Raw genomic sequence first — 26,451 nt, forward strand, 5'->3', positions numbered from 1 at the left:
CAGCAAAAGGAAAGCAGAACGTGGAGAAAACTTATGGAGCACATGGAGAGCCAAGCAATCGTTGGGAAGAGTGTGTTCTATTCCAGTTCAAGGTCTTCGGCTCCGAATTCGTTTACCTTCTCCAAAGCCACAACAATAACGCGACCAAATGGATTCCCCGCGGTAAGCTTCTTGTCGTCGTGGCTGGCGACTTTCTCAAGGGAGTGACAACGCGGAATTACTTTGGATTGATGCTGCGTGGCAGGGATATATGGGCAGCAGCTCGTGTGCAGGTGAAGTCCACCCCGAGGGCTTTGGAAATGAACTTTAGCTGCGACTGGGAAACTAGTTCGTTGTGACAGCGGAACAGGCTGCTTTTTTCCGAGAAGCTTCTCCCAATTTAAAAGTACGAAAGCAGCAGTCAGCACATGCCGCCACCCAGTTCCTGTCCACCATTCTCGTCCTTCCTCCTTCTGCTTCTCTCGCTGCAGTTCGTCCCCGCGGGCAATTTGCCTTGATTATGACAGTCGTCGGGCTTACATGTCAGGAACCACAACAGCAGTCGCCGCAACAACATCTCGGCCAGAAGGAGTGAGCTCTTGTTTTTGTGAGTTGGTCACTGGCATAGGTTCCGCTATATGCGACGTAACACATGTATATATGTACACATCTTGGGATGGAAGCAGTCCTCGCATGCTAACCTAATGGAGGCCAAGAAATTTTGATTTCTCCCTCTGCTCCAGCTAACAATTCCGCATACAAGCGCCGATGGTTGCCGCAATAGACCTGTCCCGCCCTGGCCTGGGCTCCCATTTCGTCCCAATTCCCATCACATGGGAGGGCGCCTTCTTGGCTTGTTCTCTTGTAATTACTTGCCAGTTGCCTCAGTTGGCTAGGGTGGTCCTTCATGCTCTTCGGCCTGCCTCCGATTGTTGAGTGATAAGTTGTTGTTGCAGTCCGTTGTCCGTTGTCTGTTGTCTGCTGCCTGCTCAGAACATGACAGCTTTTCCTCGAGCGGAGGGTCCTTCACTTGCATCTAACAACGCGCCCATTCCCCGGCTTCCTTGCTGCTGGCTAACACCACTTCACCACACCACCCAGTTAGACTTTTGCGTCGTCATCAGCACCGCGGTGCCGTTGGCTTTCAGTCTTTGTTTTGGTGGTCCGAATGTAGCCTTAAATTGTTAATTAAATTTGTGCATTCTTATTCTCCAAAGGATGGCTGAAGGGTACGGAATTATGCTGCACATAGTAATTATTTCCGATTTCAAGTGATTTCAATTTCTTTACATACATATATTCTTAAATAAAATACTTTTGGATAGGGAAGAAATCTACATTTTTAAGTGTGAATTTTATATGCAGTTTTTTATTAAAAATATTGGGAAGAAGAACAGAGTTGTGGTCATTCTATGTTCCTAGCAATGCTAACCCGACTGTCATAATCCAGGCAAATTGCCCGCGGGAACGAACTGCACCGACAAAAACAGAAGGAAGGACGGGAATGTTGGGCAGGAACTGAGTGGCAACATGAGCTGGCTGCTGTTTTCGTACTTTTAATTTAAGATAATCTTCTAGGAAAAAATCATACTCGGGGTGGACTTCACTTGCACATGAGCTGTTTACAATTAGATATTTCTTTTTAGAGCAGGAATAATTAATTCTAAATTAATCTAAAATACACAAGAGAGAGAGAATGCTATAGTCGAGTTTCCCGACTATCAGATACCCGTTACTCAGCTACTTATCCATTTTCTGGGATATCAATAGATATTGGGGAATACAGTGAGAAAATATCTAAAAATGGTTAAAAAATGTGGGCGTGATAGTCTTGGAAGTTTTGTAGGTAAAGGAGGGGCGTGGACACAGAGTTTTTGATATACCGATGAAAATTGGCAAGACAAACAGTATAGCGAAGAAAAAGCTAAACATTTTTCAAAAGTGTGGGCGTGGCAGCCTTGGTCGGTTTTAGGGTGTTAGAGTGGGCGTGGCAACGAGTTTTTTGGCAAATCCATAAGAATTTACAATTCTAAAAAAATTATGAAAAAATATCCAAGAATTATTTAAAAGTGTGGGCGTGGGAGTTTTATAATATAACTCTATTATATTTCAACAGCACAGCTGGGGTTTCACCTCAAAGAATGTCATATACGGGAAAATAAATCGTTCATAAAATAACAAATTTCAACTGTTAAAGCCGGTATGTTGTACGAGTCTGTCCCACTCTAATGCCCACTTTTAATATCTTTCTTACTAATTTCCATCGATATGCCATAAAAAAGAATGATAAAGTTTCTTATTTGCACTCCCACTAGCTGAGTCCAGGACTCGACTATACCGTTCTCCCTTCTTTTTATATAATAAAAGTGGTAGCTGTAAAAGTAGATTCAGCAGATAACGAAGATAGTATATGAGAACAACAGAACGAGAAACAAAGGAAGTTAAAGTCTAGTTTTTTTAAAACATATTGAAAGTATTCGCGGAACACATTTCCGTTCCTCCCTATCATATCAGTAAATATAAACTGTCTTCCGCAGTGATAAATACGTATGTGTGTAAATTTTTATGTAGAATATCACATGACGCCACCTATATCTTAAGGTATTATTCTTCATTGTTTCGAACAATAAAGATCATGACGCAAAAGTGCAACGGCGCCCATAAGTCCTAAGTATTTGTAGCTTAAGTATAATATTATTATTATTATGCACAAATGCTTGAACGGTTTTTTGTTTAATATGGCCATTTCGGTGCAAAAATTCTTAATATCGGATTAATAAGGTATTAGCATCTTAAGTCACAATAATAATAAAGTACAATAACTTCCTTTGGCGCATTTTTGAAGCGCTTATATAACGCCGAAAACTTTCTTGCACGCACTTTTGGAAACATTGTATTTTTATTATTTACCAATTTGTATTGGTAGTTTCTATCGATATGGCAAAAATAATTTTTCGCTCATTCCAACGACCGCAGAATTAGTATTTTAAGACCTACCACGATCAATGACGTTAAATGATCGCAAGCAATAAATTAATTAGCCGAAGCCCAAGTGTTAAACAGTTGCTTTGTTATTTGCAAGCCTCAATATACCTCGCGCGAACTTGAGGTCACTAACGGGTATCAAATAGTTGAGGAATTAGACTTGCTTTAAAATTGAGCAAGTGAGTAACAACTAACTAGTAGTAAGAGCACGCGACTAAAGTGTCCCTTCTCGCATTGTCGACACTGCCACGTCATTGATCAACACTTCATTGGTTGTTCAAAGATATGCGGTTGTATTGACCCCAAGAGACTGGAAAAAGGAAACAGTCAAAAAAGAATGAAAATCAGCGCTCGACCAGACTGAAACTGAAAGGCACACACAGCTGAATATTACGACACAAATTGGAATGGGGTTGGGTCAAAATTTAAATATTCCGCCGAGCGGGCTGCAATAACAACAAAGTATTTTACGGCAACTGACTTTTCGCCCGAGTCCGATCAGCTTCAATTCAGATATCGATTCAGTCTCGACTTGAATTCAGATTTGGTATTGGCTTTGGGCTCGTTTTGCTTGAATTGCCAGGGGTCCAAACCGAATGTGTATTCCTGTCCCCTTGGGAATTTCTGTATCTATGCCGCTGTTATTTGCGGCGTCTCAGTCTATTGGTTCATCAGAAAAATTTGGTCAAAATCGATCTCAAATGGTCTGGATTGCTACCCATGCTGTTGACACTTCGCGATCCCCCATCAGAAAACTCAAGCGCTTGATAGCGTTTATTAATTTTATGGCCGCTTTGAGTCGATTTGGGTGAGGCTCGTTTCTGAAATACGCCCAATTGAGGGTTTGATTTCGGTCTTATCGAATGGTTACTAAGGCGAAGATAATACAGTTACCATCGTTCATTTTATTACGTACATATGCTCATTCTCTGAAAAAGTCTCTCTGTTCTCACATTTTGACCTGAGTCAATATTTATCAGCTTTCTACTTACAGCCAATACATTATTTGCATTAAATAGCGATTACACATTCTGATAAGTGACCCGAGGCGAAAGATAGGCCGTTAACCACAATTTATACTATATCAACAAATACTTAAAAATGTAAGTGTTGGCAAACTTTTTTTTACAGTTAAGTGCCATTTTGCCCTGTAAAACTTAATTTAGGTTTAATTTTAAGATGAAATCAAAACTAAAATCTTGACATATTCGTCCCTCCGTTCATCTACCAGAGCGTTTGTTCGTGATTTAATCATTTGTTTTTTAATTTCTATCGATAAGCCAAAGACATTTTCGCCACAAACTGCAAAAAATTATCACGGAAACACTTCTTAACAAGAGAGAAAGCTATAGTCGAGTTCTCCGACTATCAGATACCCTTTACTCAGCTAGTGCCAACGAGTAAAGGGGGAAAAAATAATAAAACGAAACAAATCGAAACATGTTTCAAAAGTGTGGACCTGGACAAGACAAGGTCCTCTTTATTTTCAACAAAAATCTCAATGAATAAAGTTTTCGAAACTATTTTAAATACTGAGGCCACAATCTAATCTAATCTTGCAGACCTTCGAGTCGACTCGAATCTTATATCTTTAGCAGTTTTAAATCGGTTAACGGAGCTAAGTTCCTTAGAATACGATCGTTGGACTTCTTTTTTCCGTCCCAAGCTTTTGTTTTGAGTGTCAGTTTTTCAAATTGCGCTGAGAAATTACCGATAAAAAATGTACCAAAGCCAATGTTGTGTTCATATCACGAAGGCTTAAGGTGCACTTATTTCAACATGTTTCAATTTAAAATCTAATTTTTCACTTAATAAGCTTAAGAATAAATGGGTGTTTTTAAATTTTTCCAATTTGTATGTAAGAAATTTTTGAAATAGCTCTAAAGTTGGTTAAGTTCTTTAGCATATGCTTTTCAAAACATCCGATTTCCACTAAATCATCAATAAATAGAAAAGCGAAGGTAGTAAGCCAGTTAGTGCAAGCAAAGACACTAGAATAATTCTAGTGTCTTTGGTCCAAGTGCAATCATTCTTCGGAAGGAATTCAGTGCTATTTTTGAACCAAATAGAAATCGCGTGTAGCGGTATTCACCTGAAGAAGTTGAGAATGATGTTATATTTGTTGTCCTTTCGTCTATTTCGATTTGATGGAATCCAGACATCAGGTCTAGGTCAAGTTTGTGTGTATGTAAGTAAATTCTGGATCAACTAACCTTGTATACCCTTGCGCTCTGCGAACAAACGGTCCAATAGGTCAGGCAATCTTCAGATCTGGCCAGATACATATGCATGTAGCTGTGGATAAGGAAAGACAGCAGCGGAAGCAAGCTATTGCCTTGGTGAAGGGGGTGGGGAAGCTGATATAGGGCGGAGATCGCAGAGTTTTGCCAGAAAAATGATCGTGACAACGGTTGTGCGGGCACGTTGTGCTGTCCCAAAACAGAATACATTAATTGACACTTGGCCGGAAATAGTTCATTAGGCATAAATTACGTACAGACAAAGCGTTTTCATTTTTCTCTGGCTCTCGGTTCGCCATTTGCTTCCCTACCGACGCGGTTGTCGATTGCAGTTACTGGATTTCAGCGGCTTAAATGATCGGGGGACAAAATAGGCAACCTCGGACGGCCTTATCTGTGCAGCAACTCACACACACGCATTCCCTCGGACGCATTCTCACTCTAACACTCTCGGTTCCTCCCTGTCGCTCCTTGGCAAGACCAACATGTGTGATCCAAATGTTCATTTGTAAATTCTCTAAACGGGGAAATACGATAATGAACTGAACTTCGACTCTACAACTGCAGCGAACGAAGGCAGCCAACGACGGGCGGAGTCCACAAAAACACACTGTGGTAGAAGACTAACCCACCCTTCTTCAACTATTCATTGCTTCAGCTATGGCCAGGCCCCCTGGAAAAAAATTATAAATCTTTAAGACAAGCAGCCGCTCAGTATATTTAGCCATCTTTGCATGTAACCACAAATTTGGGCATTATATCGTAAATTCGACAAAAAATTATTTATCTTCCAGTATTATGTTCCAGTTACTCGTAGTATAAACTGGCATATTAGATTCGTTAAAAACTATGTAGAGGAAGAAAGTATATATGTATAAGATCAGGCCAATAGCCGGAGTCGATCTGTGCCTGTCCGTCTGTCTGCCCGTCCGTATGAACGACGAGATCTCAAGAACTGTAAGAGCTATAAGTTTAAGATTAAGCGTACAGATTCTAGAAAAATAGACGCAGCGCCAGTTTGTTTTCACGACCAAAACTGCCACGCCCACACTTTTAAAAAATTTTTTGATATTTTTTTTTTATATTTTTATTAGTCTTGAAAATTTGTATTGATTTGCAAAAAAACTTTTTGCAAACCACTTTTAAAAAAAGTTTTAAATCGTTTTTTTTAAATTTTAAATTTCTATTAAAAGCTGTCAGGCCAACACCTCTGAAAATTATGTTGATCTTTTTTCATATTTTTATAAGTCTTGTAAAATTCAATCGAAAACTTTGTTCCACGCCCACTCTAACGATCACAAACCTCCCATTTTTTCTTATTATAATCTCCAATATCTATCGATGGTTCTGAAAAATTATGATATTTCGCTATCTCACTTTCACTAGCTCAGTAATGGGTATCTGATAGTCGGGCAACTCGACTATAGCATTCTCTCTGATTTTTATTTTATTCTTTTCCCAACATCTATCGACATGCCAGAGGAATGTTGAAACTTCCCGTTCGCATTTCCACTAGCTGAGTAATAGGTAACTGATGGTCGGAGAACTCGAGCGTTCTCTCTTGTTATTTATTTAAAAGAGGAAAAACGATGTTTAACATAGTCGATTACTTTCGACTATCAGAAATCCGTTACTCTGCGAATTTGGAGACTTTTTTGTAATTTCGATGAAATGAAAATCAAATCATATTTTACAACTGAGAGCAGGATACCAAGGAACCGTTTTGTAGGCGTGCAAACGCACTAACTTGCATGCGAACTGATCAGGAATATATGTGTGTACTCCAGTATACTCATAATTATTATTTTAGTCCAAAAGCTTAATGCGTTGGAGATTTACAATATTTGTATGTACATAGTCATGAATTCCTTAAATTCCTCGAAATTGTTCCGATACGGGAATCGACCCCCCTATATTAATTGAAGCTGATATGGCCGAAGTGCAGCGTATTCTGCCAAGAAACGCTATCCAAGTCGTTTGGTACATATGTATGTACATGCATGTGTATATGGTACATTCATGTAGTACATATGTATGCAAGTACGTACGAACGCTCGTCAATTCCTCTGCTAAAACCAAATGCGAACGCGTCAACGGATTTTTGTATTACACACATTTTCTGTTGTTTCGTTCTGCGCGTTCTCCCTGTTGTGTGTGTGTGTGTGCGACGCCGCTTTTCGCTTGCTTTTACTTTCTGTGGCTTGTGATTGCGATTAAACGGGGTTTCCATCCGGAGAGTCGCGCTCTAGGCAGCGCCCGGAGAGCGCTTTAGACCTATATGTCTGGATCAGATAACGGGAACGGTGGCAGCGAGCCACGGCCGGAGAGAGACAGAGAGCGCAAAGAGCTGGAGCTGGCTCTCATGTCGATGTCGAGTGCGCGTGATTTTTTGGCTCTGAATGCGGGCTTGCTGCCAACTGCGCTGCCGGCTCGGCGTCGACGACGGCTGAGCGCAGCCCGCTTGCCGCGGTGGTTGTTATTTTCTGGTCTTGGTTTTTAGTCGCCGTTTAAACTTGGTCGTGAGAGGGTAGCAGCCTCGTTATCAGCCAACCGCGATCGCGTCCGAACGAAAGAGTACAGTGGAGCCCTGGCCAGCTCAAGCCTTCGAATCCTCCAGAACATTCTGATGGCGCCCGTGAGCGGCTGTTCGCCCACCGCCACCCACTCGCTGCAGGACATGAGTGCTGCCGCCGCGGCGATCGCTCTTGACATGAAGCCCAAATTGGAGCCCCACCCCCTGGCCGCCGCAACTGCCATGCCCTCTCAGAAGATAAAGAAATGTGCGTACACAGATTTATTCCCCACATTCATACAAACATACGTACATATGTATATATGTACAATTTTTATGCAAAATGCAGTCGAAAGTCGATACGTCGAACAAGCAGTAGAATTTATTTTATCTCTTCATTGCCTATTCAAATAGTTCGGTTCACCCTATGTGCATACATATATGTGTACGTACATACGTATGTACATATGTACATTTGGGTTAATAAAGTTCGACTTATAGAAGTTTTGCTGTGCCTGTACCGTGCTTTCTTAAAGTATTCGACTGACAAAACTCGAGAACGCTTCTATTTAGAAGGGGAATAATGCTGATCTTAACCTATATTTATTTGCATTCATCTTTGTGTCCCAACAGTGGTTCGGCGCAACGCCTCCGACAAGCTGAAGCTCATCCAAATGGTGCACGACAACCCAATTCTCTGGGACTCCCGCCTCCCGAACTTCAAGGGCGCCGAAGAAGAAAAGAACCGAGCCTGGGAGCACATAGGCCGCGAGTTCAACGCTCCCGGGCGTCGCGTTGCACGGGCCTTCAAGTCCTTGAGGGAATCCTACCGCCGTGAACTCGCCCACGTCAAGCTAATGGGCAACGGCTTTAAGCCCAAGTGGAGTCTCTATGAGGCCATGGATTTCCTGCGCGATGTCATCAGAGAACGAAAGTAAGTATAAGGCATAGTATTTTACCGAACTGGTGACCAGGTGATGCTCTTTAAAACCGTCAAGGGAATTTCATGCCAATATCGACTCCTGGGGTTGATCAGTGATATAGAACGCGTTATGAATTTTCCATTCTCTGCTTGACCCATTATGGCCACACCACAAATCATGTCATTAAAATGATCTTAATCCAAATGGCTTTAAAAAGGCAAAAACAATAATAGAATACGAGAGAGGAACACTTCAATTTAAAACTTGACATAAATACGAGTCATTCTTATATTCGAATATCTTCACACACTTTGTGTGAAATGCTATATCTACGAATAATTATTACAGACCGTGGAGATATATAGCACTTATTTCTAAGTTTTCTTTTAATCTTTCAAACTTTTTAGGGTTTATAGACAATGTTTACCTTTCCCAAAATTATTCTAATCCTCTGCGTTTTGGAGATCGATACCAAAACCAATCTAAAACGTAGAACCTTAATTTCTCAAAGTGAGGCACCTTTAAGACTAAATTTCTTCAATATTACTTTGCTAAAAAATATCGCCTTACACTCTGAACATTAATTGTGTCAGGAGTACATTTGGCTACTTATATTACAATGAGTTTGATAAGCCGCTAACCAAACAACCATCGAACAACGGTCAAAGTTCAGCTTGAGTCGTGAATAACAGTTTTCGGTTTTTGTGATTGAGTTTGTCAGGCACGGCTTGATTCATGCGAAACAAATACATGCATCAGTTTGAAGACTAGCTAACTTATGCACAATAATAATGTGACTCACCTTTCCACCGATCTTTTACATTGGTCGAAGATATTGTATGCTTTGCAGTCCTGTGTCTGGAAAAGGTTTTCCCAAATCTGCCCCCCCAAAAATATGTGCGCTTGTCAGTAGTCAGTCAAGCGAACCTTGTTGTTTAGCTGGGCTCAATCAAAAATTATTGCAGGAAATTCCAAGAATCTTATCATTTCATGCGAGTAGCCACTTCAGCTTATGTACACTGAGAAGTGTTTGTGAGTCATGGCTTAGATCTAATGTTGGACGAAATATGTCAATAAATTTGGAAAATCGTGGAAGGACCAGTGCATATTCAGTGTCACGGACTTCGCAAAGATCTGACAATTCAAATAAATTCAGAATTCGGAAATATGTTTAGATCGAATAGGTCAGCACTCACTCACACAAATGACGATTATGCACGAACGATTAACAGATGACAACAGTATAATTGTCACATAAAAATCATGTGATAACTTAAACATAAAGTTATTCGAACCGCAACTACGAAATTCCACTTCCATTCGAGCCTTCACACAACACTCATCCCTTAGCCCAGTCGATTTGCATAAACGCCCAACGATTCGAACAAATCTCGGCACCGTGTCTGAGAAAACATCTGCCCAGCGAAAGAGAATAGCAAAAACATGGCAAAGGGGCATATGGACACTAAGGAGCGGTAATGTGGAAAAAACCAATCCGAACAAAGGAATGACCGGGCCAGAGACCCGCAAATGGTCTCAGTCGAGAGTCTGCCCCGTCCAATGTTCTGGCTCATATGGAGCCGTGCTCGAGCTGCGGGTGTGTGCGAGTGTGTGTACTTTATGTACATATTTATATGAAATAAGGCCATTTCCTTTCAATTGACTGTACCCACATGGGCAACAAGCAGTCGACGGCCCCGACACATGCCCGCGCACACTCACCCATGGTGTGTGTATATATTTAAATTTTTATTATTGTGAGCTGATAACAGACAGCTCAACGGGCCCGGCCAGTCGGGCAGCGCTTGAGCCGGAGCTATAGCCGCAGCTATAGCCACAGCCATAGCCATAAGACAGATCTCGCCAAGCGGCGAATATTATACAACGGCGCAGCATCGTCGCTGCTCGAACCAAAAACGAAATTGAGGGAAGCTGCAAACGCAAGCCCAAGTCCATCGCATCGAGTAGTGCCTGCGGAGGGTGGGGAGAGGGTGGGGAGGGCGCCGAGAGAGCGATAAATTAATGAGAGCACTACGAAAATGACAATCAGCACAGAAGAATACGGATTGCGAGTGGACCAAGTTGGGAAAGACTGGTAGCTCGTGAGCGAGAAAGGGGCTGGCTGGTAAGGGAAAATGAGCGAGTCTGCCTGCATACACATGAGCACCACGAACACTCGCAGAGATCGCTGTATGGGTGAGCTGAGTAATTGAACGAATCGCTCGGTCGGTCTGGCTTCGGCCAGGGTTAAAAATATGCCCACGACCATTAGCCAGCCGCATCGGCCGCGTCCCGGCCAAGGGGTTGCTCCGACCCAGAGTCGGGGTCTGGACGCCTCTTTCAGGCTGCCCTGGCCCACGAGTTGCGGCGTTCAGTCGGTCCTCTCTTAATGGGGGCTCTCGTACCCACACACACGAGGCCACTTGGGTGTGAAAGTTCTGCTGGGCTCTGTCTGTGTCACGCTTATGATTTAATAAGCAAATGTGCTGCGAAATTGCTGAAATTGTTTGGCTGTCCGTCATCCCCACAGTCCGAATCTCGCCACACGCCCTGAAATCACTGTCCGCCGTATTTCGAATTGAAATGCTTTAGCCAATGCGTCACGGAAGAAGAAAAGTGGGCGGTAGTCCGTGCCTGACTTTTGATTCTCGTACCATTGAGTACCCTCGAATACCTTTGCATGGGGCTAGACCTTGCTTAATCAATCATAACAAAAAGTTGTAGGTCTGCAAAAATCTAAACTCCATTCTGACCATTGGAATATTTAATTCCGGGTGTATTATATTCATAGATTTGTTTCCAAGTGCAAGTGATACAGATCTTAGATAACAATTTCAAACCACAAAAACCCATCAACAATCTCGGAAAACGGCTTGGGACCTGAGCAAGAGCGGAAGCAAATAATGATAAGCTGAGCGATTCAAACCCCGAAAAGAAACCAAGCCAAAATATTGAAGTAAATAAAGCCATTCCCGATTGTGGAACATGTGAAAATGTATTTCGACGTGATTAGTCCTGCGAGTTTCTTGGTCTTGGCTGGCGAGCGAGTATCAGTTTTCAAATTTTACAATTGTCAACTACCTGCAGCCGATCGCGGTGATAAGCCTGTCTTCTAGGTCGCCCCTGCCCATGACTACTAGGCCAGGTCTTTGCATTCGGCAAATAGCTCCGGTATGGGTATGGGTATGGGGGAGGCCCAAAATAGCCACGTTCAGATGTTCTTCGAGCACCCGGCCTAGGCAGCTGCATTGCCTGTGAAAATGCTCTTGAAACTTGAGACGCGTAAGGAGAGAGGCAGGAAGCGAAACTACACTGAAAGACATTTATGTTTATGCATTCCTTGTTTCTTATTGCCTTAAACGGACACGATTTAAAAATGGGGATGTGAATCGCTGAATCGCAGGAAACATATCATCTCTAGTAGGATTTTACAATTATATTTTTGTGTGTTTTCGAACTCAAAATCTACTCGAACATGCTTTCTTTATCAGGGTCACTATCCGATCGCATAAAAAAGCTAATTAGTTGATTTTACATGAATGGCATGGCATGATGTCCAACCTAGCCAAGTTTTAAGAATTTATTGAATTGTCTGTCAGACTATTCCATTTCAAATTTGTTGCACAACGTTTTGCTTATGATTATTGCCAGCATTATATAATATCTTTTCATTTATTGTAATTTATATAATTTAAAATGAGATAAAGAAAATTTGTGAGAGACCAAGAAAAGTATTCATTCTACTTTTAATTTAAGACCCGGTTCTGAAATGGATGTGCATAATCACTAATCACGGTTATATGCCGTTGTATTTAATTAATTAAACCGTTAGCCTGTGAACTAATTTCGTCTTCTAACATATGTTCTTTCCATTATAGGGGCGCCTCGCATGCGACCGATCTTAGCCTGACAGCCTATGGCCACATTAACAATAACAACAACAACAATAACAGTAACAGCTTGGCTGCAGGGGGAAAGGCAATGACCCTGAAGCTGTCCAATTCCTTCAACGAGTCCGCCGCAGTGTTGAATCTCTCAAAGTGCTCCTCGCTCAATGTGAGCGGCGATCACTACTACTGCGACTACTATGTGAAGCCGGAGCTGGATCTCTCGGTGGGCGGCGGGGCCGGAAGTAGCACCAGTGGGAGTAGCTCCGGCGGCGGACCACTTCCTCTGCCAGCTCACCAACACCAGGCTCACAACGACAGTCGGGTGAGCTCGACAAGAAACGAGCAGAATGCACTGCAGCACAGCTATGAGGACATTGACGACAGCTCGATACGCAGCGGGGACGAAGATATCGGCCACGCATCCGACGTAGTGGAGGAGTTGGATGCCATCGATGCAGATTTCCCCTATCCTCTGATTCTGGATTCCAACTCACGCGGTAGCCCCAATGTTGGTGTAGACGATGTGGTCATGGCCCGCAAGCTCCGCCGTAACGTCGATCAAGATGTTATGGAGGAAGGAAACGGCCACGGCGATGCGGTTATGGATGGCGACGACTACGAAGAGCAAATGTTGCAGCAGCACCGCCATCTCCGGCAGCAACAGGGCGTCGCAAGCGGAGGGTTGGATCTGCCGCCCCCACAAACTGTACGTGAGGTCTTGAACTCCAAGTTCTGCGGCTTTATTTCAGCCAAGCTTAACAGCATGGAGGACTCGGACGCGGACAATTTAATGAATCGCATTCTTCTGTTACTGGTTCAAGTGCAGCAGTGCGAAGGGTCCACGAAATAGACAGCGGCAAAGAAGGGCGCTAAGTGTACGGGTGTAGTTATAGTAGCCAAAAAGTTCATAATGGAATGATGTTGCTGCTCAGAGCACTTATAACTGAATTTTCTTGCCATTATATATGACTTTCCTAAAGAAATACAAATTTACTTGCCAATGCCAAATCTGTGCCATACCAAAAGGATCAATCGAATATGAATGATTTTCTAAAACATTCTCGAATTTTTGCGCTCCTATTTACAAAAATCATCAAAACTCAACGAAAAGACAACACAAAGACGTAAACCAAGAAATAGCTAAATAAGAAACATAGATTAATTAAGCTTTAAATGTTAATTTCGTTTTAAGTCGATCAACTGTAGTTCATACTCATGCCAACGTCTCATCACATGAACCAATTCTTTATATAACCTACTATTTTACCCAGATTATATCGCCAATCTAAAATATAACTTCTTGTTAAGTTGAAAACGTAGAAATTAGAAAAGAAAAGTTTTTAACTTAAAAAAGCGAGCCTATTACTCATAGTTTCATATACAGCGATATGAATATTAACAATATCTGAACACTAAATGAGAACAAATTTTACAATTTGTCGTTTTTGAATAAAACACCATCTATGGCAGTAATGTTTTGATATCGATGGACGTAGACAATGTTTTGGCCATTCAGCCCAATTTAAATCAAAATTTTTGAAATAAACCGGCTTGAAAAGTTGTCCGTATTTCGATGGGTATTGACTAATAAAGTACCTTTAAATATAAAAAATAAAACGTATCTACCGAACATAAACATAGTCTCCCGATTTTTATAAATTTAAACCGAAATTATTTATAGTCAGGAATAAATAATTTATACCGATGCCATATCAGGAAACTTTGTTATCCATTTTGTTTTTGCGATTATTGCTAAGGCATTCAGGACTGACTGGCTTTATAACTTATTCGGTTGCAAATGCCGTACTGTGTTGCAAACATCTGACTAATGTCAATATACCTTCTGCAAAGGTATACAAATCATTATTAATGCGAAAGCTCATTTTTCCGCTTGTTGGCTTAAATCTTCAAACTTGTTTGTATCTTTAAAGCTACTAAAAATTTGAATATGATACTTTTCTTGAAGAACTTAATAGTTTTAAAAATAGATTGATAGATAGATAGAAATATATAGATAGATTTTATAATGGCAAGCACACACATTGGGCCTGTAACACATCCATTCCTGCCAGGAATTCCAATTCATTCATTACAGAAGACGCATAGGCAAAGAACAAAGGAACAAAAGACTAGAGCAGCGTATAAATACCATGGTAAGCAGATGTGGGCAAGCCAAGCCAAAAAAACGGCGAACCGAGCCTGGGTATCGCTGCATATGACCGAAAAATTTATTTGGATAAGTACATAGCCACATCGAAACCTTCAGTCAGCAACCCCTATCAAGAGATTCGGCCTGGCCAAGGTATCTAGCTACCTCAAACCCCGCAAAAATAGCGTTGCGCACGCGCAGAAGATGCCAAAATTCAGCCCTAGCCCAAAACTGGTTTTTCAACGCAATAATAGCTGAATGGATTCATTGAAGGCCGTAATGCAGTGCCCCTAAGGGATGGGATGCTGCCTGCGTTGGCACCTCTGTTGCTAAAAGAAGCGGGTTCAATGACCCTGTCTAAAATTTTAAAGAGCCAACATTTTCGTTTGACTGACACTTAAATTTGCCCCAGTTTGGCAGATATAGGTGTCCGATCCGGCCCGCTGCGACTTACATATATAGTGCCCGAAATAGAAAATACTTTTGAAAAAGTTGTTTGCAGAAAGCTTTACAACTAAGACTAGTTTCTGCAGCAGAACGGCAGATTTACGGACGGGTTTGGCTATTACCACTCGTTTCTTGATACTTATTAAGAATATAACATATATGTATATAGTTGTATCCTTCACGTTTGTACTTCATGTCCTTCATGTATGTACCTATATTTATATGTATGTGTCGCATTACGAATGTATTTTGACCACTGTACGTGTCTGTCATATTATTAGCATGGTTTGACCACTGTGCTTGCAAGACGCAGCTGAGCAATGAGGTTGGTATATTGTGAGGACATTCTTAGAATTTGACTACAACGTAGAATATGACTGGCGCCAAAGTACCGTTACGAGTGAGGCGACGGCGTTGTCGCGCTGTCGCCAAGTGTAGTCCAGCTAGCGTGTGTAAAGGATAGATCGATGCGTAGAAAATACGGTCAGTTGCATACAGACGATCGCGCACGCCGGTTGGAATTCGCTTCACTCGAAAAGTTTATTTGCCAATATGGAAGATCAGGCGCAAGAAAATGCCAACGCTGCGACATATGTTTATTTATATATTATTTATCAGGATCAATAGCCGAATCGAACTGACCAATCGGTCCGTATGAACGCCTCGGAACTAGTCTCAGGAACTAATAAAGCTATCGGGTTGAGATTAAACATGCGGATTCCAGTGAAAGCGCAAGCTTAATTTCAAATGTTGCCACTCGAACGCCCACAAGCCGGCAAAAACTACCACGCCCCTTTAGCATGCCACTTTTTGAAAATGTTTTGATATTTTTTCATTTTCTTATTAGCCTAGTTAATTTTTATTGATTTGTCAAAACAATTTTCCTCATGCCCACTCTTACGACTACAAATCTCCCAAAACTGCCGCGCCTTTTAAAACTTTTATCGGTTTATTGTTTGTCTTGCCGATTTCTATCGGTACATTTGGTCCACGCCCCTTTTAACACCTACAAAACGGCCACAATTTTGAACAAATATTTTATATTTTTCCATTTTGTCTCCAGTTTCTATGCCAGAAAAACGATGAAAATTGTTGTTCGCCCTTCAAACAGCTGAGTAGTGGGTATCTGATAGTCGGGGAACTAGACTAAAGCATTCTCTTTTGCTTCTATTTGGCATACGGGCAACGGGTATCTGATTGCCGAGAAACTCGAGGATATCTCGATAATAAAAGTGTAAAATCTTAATAATAAAACGAAATAATTATGTATTAAACATTATTTTATTTGGTAAAAAATATAAATTTAACTTTTCATTTCTTAAAATCGTCGTCTTCTCATTTGCGAAGATTCCGCGCTGTTATTCGTCTTTATCCCCTTTTTATTTGATATCGTGCAGTTACTTTTTTGCTTTTAATCTTTTTGCCAAATTTAATATTATTCGACTATAACAGCTCCAAATAATTATTGTTTGTACGAGTTTTTCCATCTTCCATTCTTTTACTATTACCGCAAATCTTCGAATAAGTGGCTGACTTGGCATGGTAAAGGTGTATCCTGCTTTCTGTACTTAAATCACCACAGCGTTTCATGTATCCAGTGGCAGGTTTGCTGTCTTCCGTCGCATGGCTAATACATCTTCGGCTTATGCCACATCCCGGGCCGACGCCTTTGCTGTGTGGAGTCTTATTGGAAGAATCTGTAGAAATCTTTAGAGATCTTTTTGTGGCCTGGGAATGATTTGCGTGAAGGCAGACTCCAGTTGCTCCGACTAAGTCTCCGAGACTTCCACGCAGTTGGCAGAGAATCTTGTCTTGCTTCACACGCAGTTTGGCTGGCATGGAGAACTTTCCGTCCCGCATGGCACCAGTCGCATCTAGTCCTTTTGCTGTTAATCGCTCCAAATCTTTCAACAGATTGTCCCGCTCGGAACCTGAAGCCAAGGATATTTGCCGCAGTCCGAACTGAACTTTGGCGTAATGGGACGAGATTTTAAAAAGCGCCTCTTGCAACTGCTCCACTTCGCCCTCGAGCTGACACTCATATGGCGTCATAGTCCTGCTTATCATCCGGCCTTGCGAGTCAAGTTTGGTGTAAAGTCGCCCCTCTTCAGTGAATTCCGGCGAACTGGATTGTGTCCATCCGGATACAGCGACATTTTGGTCTTCATTATTATTACTGCCCATAATCTGTGCAGACTTCTGAAAATGTACGCTTTATATTTTCCAATAAAGCTAAGAAAATAAATAAGCAATTTTATTTTGACAGTGAAATTCAGAGTAGAATACTTACTGAACGTATTCCGTATATCAATTTTAGAATAGTATTATGATGTAGCATTGCTAGTGACTGACGCCATTATTTGTTTATATTTTTAGAGTAGGAAATTTACAAGGCTAATAAAATTATGAAAAAAAACACATAATTTTTCAAAAGTGTCGGCTTGTCAGTTCTGGGGGGTTTGTGTGCGTTAGAGTGGGCGTGGCAACATGGGTCAACGAACTTGCGCTGCGCCTTTGACTCTTAAATCTGTATGTTGAATCTCAACTCGGCTATTGATCCTGATCAAGAATATATATATATATTATATAGTCGGAAACGCTTTCTTCTACCTGTTACATACTTTTCAACGAAACTAGTATACCCTTCTACTCTAGGAGTAACGGGTATACAAATTTTATAAATGAACATCAAATAAACCTAATTAATACATAAATAATATTATATATTGTTTAATGTTATTAAATACCTAAATACTCCAAAGTAAAGCAACAAAATTATAAAAAGCATCCACAAATTTTTCAAAAGTGGCAGTTTTGGGCGGTTTTTCGCGTAGGAGTGGGCGTGGCAACGTAGGTCAAAAACATGCTTAATCCAAACCTTCCAAATTTTATAGTTCCTGAGATCTCGACGTTCATACGGACGGACAGACATGTATCTACTGCATGTATCTATTTATGTTTGACTGATAGTTCGTCTCCGCAGTAGGAACAATTGGGCCTCCTTTCGCCGTTGAGAACGTACCTATGTCTAAAGTTTGTGAGTCCGGTTTTTAAACGAGTAAGGATGGCTCATTTCCTTCTGTTGCACGATGTAGGGAGATTGATTTTTTGTCGGGGCTGAATTGCTTATACCAGTGGTTAAAGGATGACCAGTTTTCCAATTCGATGTCGAGCAATATCTTTTTGAGTTTTTCCAGATGTCCTGTTCCACTCCAGGTATAATTGTAGGGCACGGTCCCGACCGGCAAGCTTTGCGGCTTTGTCGACTAACTCATTTCCATTGATTTCCTATATTCTGGGACCCGTAATAGCTAAATGTTGCTAATATATTTTATTCACAGGTGACGATTTTCGCACAAAAAGGTTGTTGTTGTTGTATAAGTTTTGGATTCCTTGCAGGGTGGACAGACTGTCACTGCAGATGATATGTCTCCCTTAAGTTCAAGAGCCAATTTACTTGCCTAAATGATGGCGGTAAAAACCGAGGAGTAGTGAGGAAGATGACCCCACGGAACAATTGATACGCCTTCGTCTACTACTGCAAAGGTAGTCGATGCGTCGGACTTTGAGCCGTCCGTGTAAAACCATTTCCGATCGGCGGATTTATGGGTAGCTATGAGTAGCTGTAGTAATTGTGTGTTTCAAGGCAAGGCAATTTGAAAGTCCTTGTGAAGGATAGAGTTCGTTGAGCAAATGAGCTTTGGTATTAGTTTAAGTGCTGCGCCTAACGGCAGCATGCTAGGGAGCTGCCATTTTTTTTTAAGTTGGGTAGGGCGCACAAGCCAAATATAGGGAGTCCGTATTCAATTTTGGATATCATCTTATCGCTTTAATACGTGTTATGGTGTGAAGCATAGATGTTAGGAATTTAATAATGCTTATTCTGCTATTGAGATTTATTCGGGGTTCATTGCAATTTGGTTTAAATGTGGGTCGCCTATCGAATATCATGTCAAAAATTTTAAGGAAAGAAATGCGTTATATATCTATGTTATTGTAAGATGATGGGTTGCACAGGAAGTGTTGGCCCAGATTTGGATTTCGTTAAGCATTTCTTTGAACTTACTATTTAGTAAATGCCAAATAAAACAAGAGAAAAGGATATAGTCGACTTGCCCGACTATCAGATTATCGTTATTCAGATAGTGGAAATGCGAACGCGAAATTTCATAATTTTTCTGTTATATCAATAGATATTGGGGAATAAAATAGGAAAAAATGTAAAGATTATTCAAATGTGTCGGTGTGCCCGTTTTCCGCGTATTGTAGGTATATGGAGATCGTGGACAAAGTGTTTTGGGCTCACCGATAGAATTTGGCAAGACAAACAATAAAACGAAGAAAAATTTGAACATTTTTCAAAAGTGTCTGTGTGGAAGTTTCGGACGGCTTGTGGGCGTAAGAGTAAAAATATCAAAAACTTTTCCAAAAATGTTTTGCGGTTTGTGGGCGTGGCAACATGGGTCATAAAACTTGCACTGCGTCTATGTCTCTACTACTACTCTACCTACACAACTTTCTAGCTTTTATAGTTCCTGAGATCCTGAGATCGAGTAGTTCAAACGGTCAGACAGCCATGTTCAGATCGACTCGGCTATTGATTCTGATCAAGAATATATATACTTTATATAGTAGGAAACGGTTCCTTCTGCCTGTTGCATACTTTTCAACGTCTCTAGTATACCCTTTTACCTTACGAGTAACGGGTATAACATGATGGAATGTACTTGCGAGCTTTGTTCCCTAACCGTGTTAATAGATTTATATATAAGAAGCATAGATTGATAGATATGCGATAGACAGACAGTGAGTGTTAATAATCTGCGATTTAGGCTGTGTACTAACTGAAACTGGGGTGATTCACGAGTCTGGATGCTAGTACACGTTCTACGTTTGTGGGTGTCTTTATTCGATTCCGGCAATAGTGCTGTTGGCGTGTCGAATTTGTTTACTGACTTAATGTTACTGTTTACGATTGGGCCCGTGAGAAAAGAGAGGATAAGCTACGTTAGTTTTCATTAGAGATGAGGCATGGAAATGATCGAAACCCCGATTAAATATCCAACGCTAGGTGGCTTTTTGACAGGGGGCGCCACCGTAGAATATCGTTGTTCGCCATCTATTTCTAAAGGCTTTTTAATTTTAAAGTGATATACCCAGTATGCTGTATGAAAAATACTATGTACATATTCATTAAAAAACGCCTAAACACTACACACTTATTTTGGTAGATAATATATGTGACTGGACGGTTGGAGATAAATATTAAATGATACATATCGACATACAAATTGACAAATATAGTCCTTTTAAAAGATGTACTTATCACGGTGCGCAACGAAGAACATATAAGTAGTATTCGTTAATATACGCAAGTTACTTAAAAGAAAATTTATATTGATTGTGGAAAGTGCCAGCCAGATTGTGGCATGCAGCATTAGTACACAAACTGAGCAACAAGAGGAAAAATCGCCTCTTGTAATCAATACCAAGCGTCTTTCCCAGAGCCCTCGTTAATTTTCATGTTTGCACATCGGAGTAGCCCCACAGGGCGCCATAGTAAAACATACTAACCAAATTCATGTATCCAAAAGATTTTGCATTGTTGCGAGCAATTGATTGCTGTTTCCGGACTCCATAATCTACTAGTACTTCAATCGGGAGCACAAGGATGCTGCTGCCAGCCCTTTAGGTAATGGTGAACCGGAAAACCAAGGAACGTTGATCCGCGGTTCTGAGCAGCAAATGTCGCGTTGCATTCGTTGTAAGCGGATGAACAGGAATACTATATGAGATTTGGGTGAAATAAGGGGCCTTCTGTTGTGCGTAAGTCTTGTTCTTCGATGGGCTTTCAGGAGGGCTTATGGGCTTATTTGATTTTTGTATGCTTCTACATCACGGGTGACATGTAGAGCACAATTCTAAATCACCTGTAAGCGTCCAGTCATATCCACTAATACATCAATCAAAATGTATTATAAAATTAAAACTGATTGCAAACCCCTTTAAAAAAATTAAAATATAGCCATACTAGTGTTAACGTAAAACTGTTACGAAGACAAGATTTTTCCCTTTTTTGATTTTAAGATCTAAAATAATTTTTTTCTTAAAGAACTAGAAAGAGCCTGCTTTTTACTGTATAGATGTCGTTGGAAAGCTTTTTCAACTGCAATCTTTGCTTAGTCGCATTTTTTTGTCAAAATACCTTCAATGGAAACGAATTCTTCATTTTTTTCACATTTCTTTTTGGAACGGCTTTAAAGCTTAATTTTTAAATTTAACTGTATATATTTAATATATACTGGTACTATGGTGATACTACGCTTATGCGAACTACCTCTGGTCACATAATTGAAGTATTTGCAAGCAAACGATGTGAAATGTATAAAAAATTACTTTGCATTGACCTTATTAAATATATATGTTTGCACCCTGACATAATTTGAATGTGTAATGAGAACATTTACATATTTAAGTGCAAATTTATATTTCAACACAAAAGTTGATATCAGTTTTACATGTTAAAGGTTTATTTGTTTGATTTACATTGTAATAGGTTAACAGAATTAAACGTAAATTTCTTTCGTACTGCTTTTAAAAAATCGATAAAGTATCTGAATAAACAAATAGACAATCTATACATACAAATAGAAAAGGTAGCTTTTATAAATAAAACAATTAACATATAATTTATTAAAAAACATGAACATGAAGTGTTTCCGGCCTTTAAAATTACGTCCCATAGAATTGTGATTGGTCCCGCCTAGCTTTAAACCAACAAAGGTTTCAAAATCAGATATTAGCATTACTTAAGCAGTGTTTTGTGTGCTGATTCTGCCTCCGGATGCTGCTCTGGAAAGGAGCTCCACCTAGCTACTGCACTCCGCTCCGTCCGCGATAACTCCGGCCATAAATCGCGTTGCGCGGCCTGCCGAAGGAATAACGTCAGCTGTCAGCAGTTTGTGGCTTCGAAATGTGGAGCACATCTAGGAGCGGCACAGTAAGGAAAGAAAGCGGCGACCAGACCTCTCTCACATTAAAGCTTTATAGCGGACTCGTCACTGGAAGTTGGCTCGCTTAGTTTATAGCGTTCTATTCAAGAGTGCACGAAGAGCGCTCGGCACTCCGCTCTTTGTTCAGAGTGTATTGCGTGCCCACGGCTTTCCACATTTTCCAGTCGGCTCGCGTGTACAGAAGAGCGGAAAGAGAGCGGAGCGGAGCTTCAGTGCTCTCCCAAAGCGCACTTTACGGTGCATTCCACTTTTGCAGGAAACTTCCCACGTTCACGTTTTGGGGACAATTTCTAATGGTTTATGCAATCCAAATAGATAGGAAGGTAAAACTAAGAAATAGTCTGCCGAATCGTTCAGATGCGTGCATCCGGTTGCTACTCCTCCTGATTCTCCGCCTTTGTCAGTATACTTCGGTCAGTCGGATTCCATTGGAAGACTACTGCGCTGACTTTTGCCCGACTTCGACGGAGGACTCGAGTCTGATTCCCGACGGCCGCTGTAAAGAGCTGTGCACTTTTCGTCCTCCTGCTGCGTTCAGTTGCAAACGGACCTTTCAGACGCTGAGTTCGCTAGTGGTAAAGGCGGAAGCTGCAGTCCAGAAATAGTGGAAAACGTAAATGTACGGACCGGAGTCCTTCGCACGCGCTAAATCCCGGCTCCGAGTGCGGACCGACCATGTAGCCGAATCTGTACGCGTGCCCGCATCCGGTTTTCGTTTCGGTTCCGCTCGGTGCTTGCCAATTGCTATTTGTGCAGCGTGTTTCGCGTCCACATCCTAAATAAATGCAAATGTACCCAACAAGACAGAAAGTTACCATTTTTAGGAAATGTATTAGGGCTTAAAGGCTGCAGGGCTCTGCAGGCTTCGCATCGGGAGAATTACTCGAATCTTTAAGGGATAGGGAAAGAAAATGTTTTCCAAATTTTGTTGTAGACCAGAGTAATAACATTATTTGGCAAGTAAGACTCGCAGTAAGATTTCTTTTTAAGTTGAAAAGTTAGTTGTGCACGTGCCTGAACTTTGGGCGGAAGCCTATCAGAATCTGTGGGATAATAATAGTTCTGAGTGATGGTAATGGGTTTATAATCGTAGGAAGGGTGTGAATTATTAAGCTTCGATTTCTCTAGAAGTGAAGTCTAGTAAAATCCACTTTATGGGTCTGAGTATCAAAACAAAGTGCGGTCTGTAAATTAATCACAAGCTGATGGTCTCAGAGCAGCTGCAAACTTGAGAAGCCAGAGAAAGGCGATTAATTCAAGACAGGTAAGTGCGAATCTCAAAAATTATTTTGTTTGCTCAGTTTAATGGAAATTTTAATAGTTTGCGTGATGTAAAAGGAGTATTAACCAATATGATTTAAGCACTTAAAGCAATAATGGTCAATAAAATTATAAACTTCCGATTTCGGGATAGGAATCCCAATCGTTCTACAGTGCAATTCAAAGACAGATGCAAAAGGTGAAGTAGTACAAAAGCCAGATTGAAAGTTTAGCAACTTATTTCGGCCGTCAGTCGAAAGCCAATCAGCAAGCAAGAAACAGTAGAAATTCTTGTAAATTTACAATAAAGAATGCACAATGTGCGAACAGTACAAAAGGAATTTTAATTAAACACAAATAAGAGACGGGCTCTGTCGGAAAAGAAGGCGAGAGAAAGACTCAAATTAAGATTGGCGCAGCCTTTTTTTAATTGCCGAAGCTTCCGAAATCCATGTTTTGTGTAAGCCATCGATTGTCTTCTGGACCCTTGGAGCCGGGAGGGCACCTCCTCTTCAGGTGAAGTGCGAATTGAGGTGCCGTATAAGTGCCACCGAAGAATAGCTTATTGCTCAAGTGGAAAAGCGCCCGGCAGAAAGGAAAAGCGATGGAAAAGATTCCAGCCACTAATACAAGCAAAAGCGACAAGAGGGAAACAAAGACGGAGGCAACAAACTGCAGATGCTTTGTATGTCCTAAAAGAAGAAAATTGAAGAACGAGAAGCTAGCGTGACTTAAAGTAAGGATCGGGAAGGATGCGTATTGCCGCTTTGGTTTAAAAGGAAACAAGAAAAATACCGACAAATTCAGTTGGTTTACCTTACATTTTTTAAATAATTTTTTCAGGCCCAAGCCGCATTTTTCTTTACAAAGTATACAAGGTATACGTTTCTTTAATGTTTGAAACGTCTTAACAAAAAAAAAATCACTTAGATTTTTGCTTCATAAATTCATCATCGGTTCAGTCAATTAAGAGATTTCGGGAAATATAGAGAACTGCAATGTTACAATGAAACACGTAGATCATTAACCGAGTCTATTTAGCCATGCACATATACATATTTGCCTAACGTTTCAGATATTTGAAAATACATAAACTACGGATAAAAACTTCCTGCTTTCATGCTGCTAATTCCTGAAACAAGCCCACGATAGCCTAACTAACACAAACAAAAACAAGTGCAAATGCTATGGTCTGGCGCCTTAATTGCGTTAGAGTGGGCGTGGCAAATTTTGTTAGACAAATCGATAGAAATTTAAGCGACTAATAAAATTATAAAAAAATATCTAAAGTTTGGGGAGTTTTAGTTTTTTTGCAAATCGATAGAAATTTACAAGACTAGTTAAAATGTGAAGAAATATCAACACATTTTTCAAAAGTGTGGGCGTGGCAGTTTTGTGCGGCTTGTGGGCGTTAGAGTGGCATGGCAACAAGGTCCAAACTTGCGCTGAGTTTTTGTCTGTATGCTGAATCTCAACCTTCTAGATTTTATAGTGCCTGAGATTTTATAGATGCCTCAGACGTTCATACGCACATACGGACGGATCGACTCTTCTATTGATCCTGATTAAGAATATATATACTTTATATAGTTGAAAACATCTTCCTGTTACACACTTTTCGATGAATCTGGTATACCCTTTTACTCCACGAAGAACGGGTTTAATTAAATATCACTGACTTTAAATGAAAACAGCGAACCAAAGCTAAATGAGGTTGCTGCGCACAAATTATTATCAAAAATTTAGGTAACTGTGTTAACTGAATTTTCATCTAGACTATCCTATGCCTATCCATCTTCACCACAAACTTTGTTTTCTTTTTGCCACATTGTGTTCTTTACACTGCGTGCCAAACGCCATGAATCGATTGGCATGAACAGAAATGTGAAAAGTTACAATTCGAAAAAAAAAAAAACACGAGAGAATGCTATAGTCGAGTTCCACGACTATTAGATACCCGTTACTCAGCTAGTTGAATTGCGAACGCGAAATTACATTTCAGTTTTTTGGGATATCAATAAGTATTTGGGTTTTGCGGCTTTAGGACGTCAGAGTGGGCGTGGCAACATAGGTCAACTAACTTGCGCTGGGTCTATGTCGCTAGAATCTATGCTTACTCTCAATCATATACCTTTTATAGTTCCTGAGATCTCGGAATTCATACAGCAGGCGGACAGACGGACATGTCTAGATCTACTTGGCTATTGATCCTGATCGAGAATATATATATTTTATATGGTCGGAAACGCTTCCTTCTGCCTGTTACATACTTTTCAACAAATGTAGTATACCCTATTAACGGGTATAAAAAGTATAACTATTTTGGTTACTAATTTTGAGAACGGTTCAAAAAAAAACATTTAAAACAGATAACATATCTCAATTTAAAATGCCTCCAGCTTGGAATTATAAATGGGTACTGCAATTTGAGACAGACCACAGTATGACATACAAACATATTTCCATGTTGCCCGTCGATAAAGCGTACCTACTAACGTTTGCATGACGTCGGCATCGTGACAGGACACCAGACTCGGTCCGTTTTTAAGGACACTCCCCGCATGGCGTTGGTAGTACACACACCGAAATGAGTTAAAGATGTTACAAATTACTTAAAATTTAAATAAAGACTATAATTAAATTATGACAAATTACGAATCCATAATTTAAGCTTAAGGGCATTAAACCCTTTAAGTATATATGCAATATTTTATTAAAGTAGATTATCAGGCGACTAAAGGGCACCTGAAATTTATTACATGTTTTCTTGTCCGCTGGTGAGAGTCTCGCTCGCGACGATTAGTATATTAAATGGGTTTAAAAAAATAATATCCTCGTTCCAAAAACTAAGAAAATAGTCCTTAAATGTACAACTCACTGGCCGCTTTGTTTCCATATCCCATCGAATAGATCCTAGATCTCCGTCGCACTGCTCCTGCCCTGCTTGGTAGCTGATCCCGCATCACAGATACAAAAGGGTTCGGAAACAAAAGCGCGTAAGCGTATTATTAATGGCCTGGTCTGGGAGGGCGTGGGTCTCCAATGGGATGCGG

General features: G+C 40.7%; 2 protein-coding genes across 2 annotated transcripts; one reads left to right on the forward strand and one right to left on the reverse strand.

Moving 5' to 3' along the window:
* Positions 1-7,686: 7,686 nt before the first annotated feature.
* On the forward strand, positions 7,687-14,170 carry LOC117140372. The gene is made up of 3 exons (XM_033303237.1): positions 7,687-7,984; positions 8,350-8,650; positions 12,518-14,170. The coding sequence occupies exons 1-3, from the start codon at positions 7,831-7,833 to the stop codon at positions 13,377-13,379; spliced, it is 1,317 nt and encodes a 438-aa protein (XP_033159128.1). The 5' UTR covers positions 7,687-7,830; the 3' UTR covers positions 13,380-14,170.
* Positions 14,171-16,421: 2,251 nt separating this feature from the next.
* LOC117140375 lies at positions 16,422-17,471 on the reverse strand. The gene is made up of 2 exons (XM_033303240.1): positions 17,416-17,471; positions 16,422-17,357 (listed from the first exon to the last, which is right to left on the reverse strand). Exon 2 carries the CDS (start codon positions 17,307-17,309, stop codon positions 16,569-16,571), a length of 741 nt encoding a protein of 246 aa, XP_033159131.1. The 5' UTR covers positions 17,310-17,357; positions 17,416-17,471; the 3' UTR covers positions 16,422-16,568.
* Between the last annotated feature and the right edge of the window lie 8,980 nt (positions 17,472-26,451).

Source organism: Drosophila mauritiana, chromosome 3L (genome assembly GCF_004382145.1).
Source record: "Drosophila mauritiana strain mau12 chromosome 3L, ASM438214v1, whole genome shotgun sequence".
In the NCBI taxonomy this organism is placed as follows: Eukaryota; Metazoa; Arthropoda; class Insecta; order Diptera; family Drosophilidae; genus Drosophila; species Drosophila mauritiana.

Excerpts from the sequence above, each read along its gene's own strand:
- LOC117140375 (XM_033303240.1), bottom strand. The coding sequence starts at position 17,309 with ATGGGCAGTAATAATAATGAAGACCAAAATGTCGCTGTATCCGGATGG.
- LOC117140372 (XM_033303237.1), top strand. The coding sequence starts at position 7,831 with ATGGCGCCCGTGAGCGGCTGTTCGCCCACCGCCACCCACTCGCTGCAG. Across the intron at positions 7,985-8,349 it reads CTCTCAGAAGATAAAGAAAT|TGGTTCGGCGCAACGCCTCC; the intron begins GTGCGTACACAG and ends GTGTCCCAACAG. Across the intron at positions 8,651-12,517 it reads GATGTCATCAGAGAACGAAA|GGGCGCCTCGCATGCGACCG; the intron begins GTAAGTATAAGG and ends TTTCCATTATAG.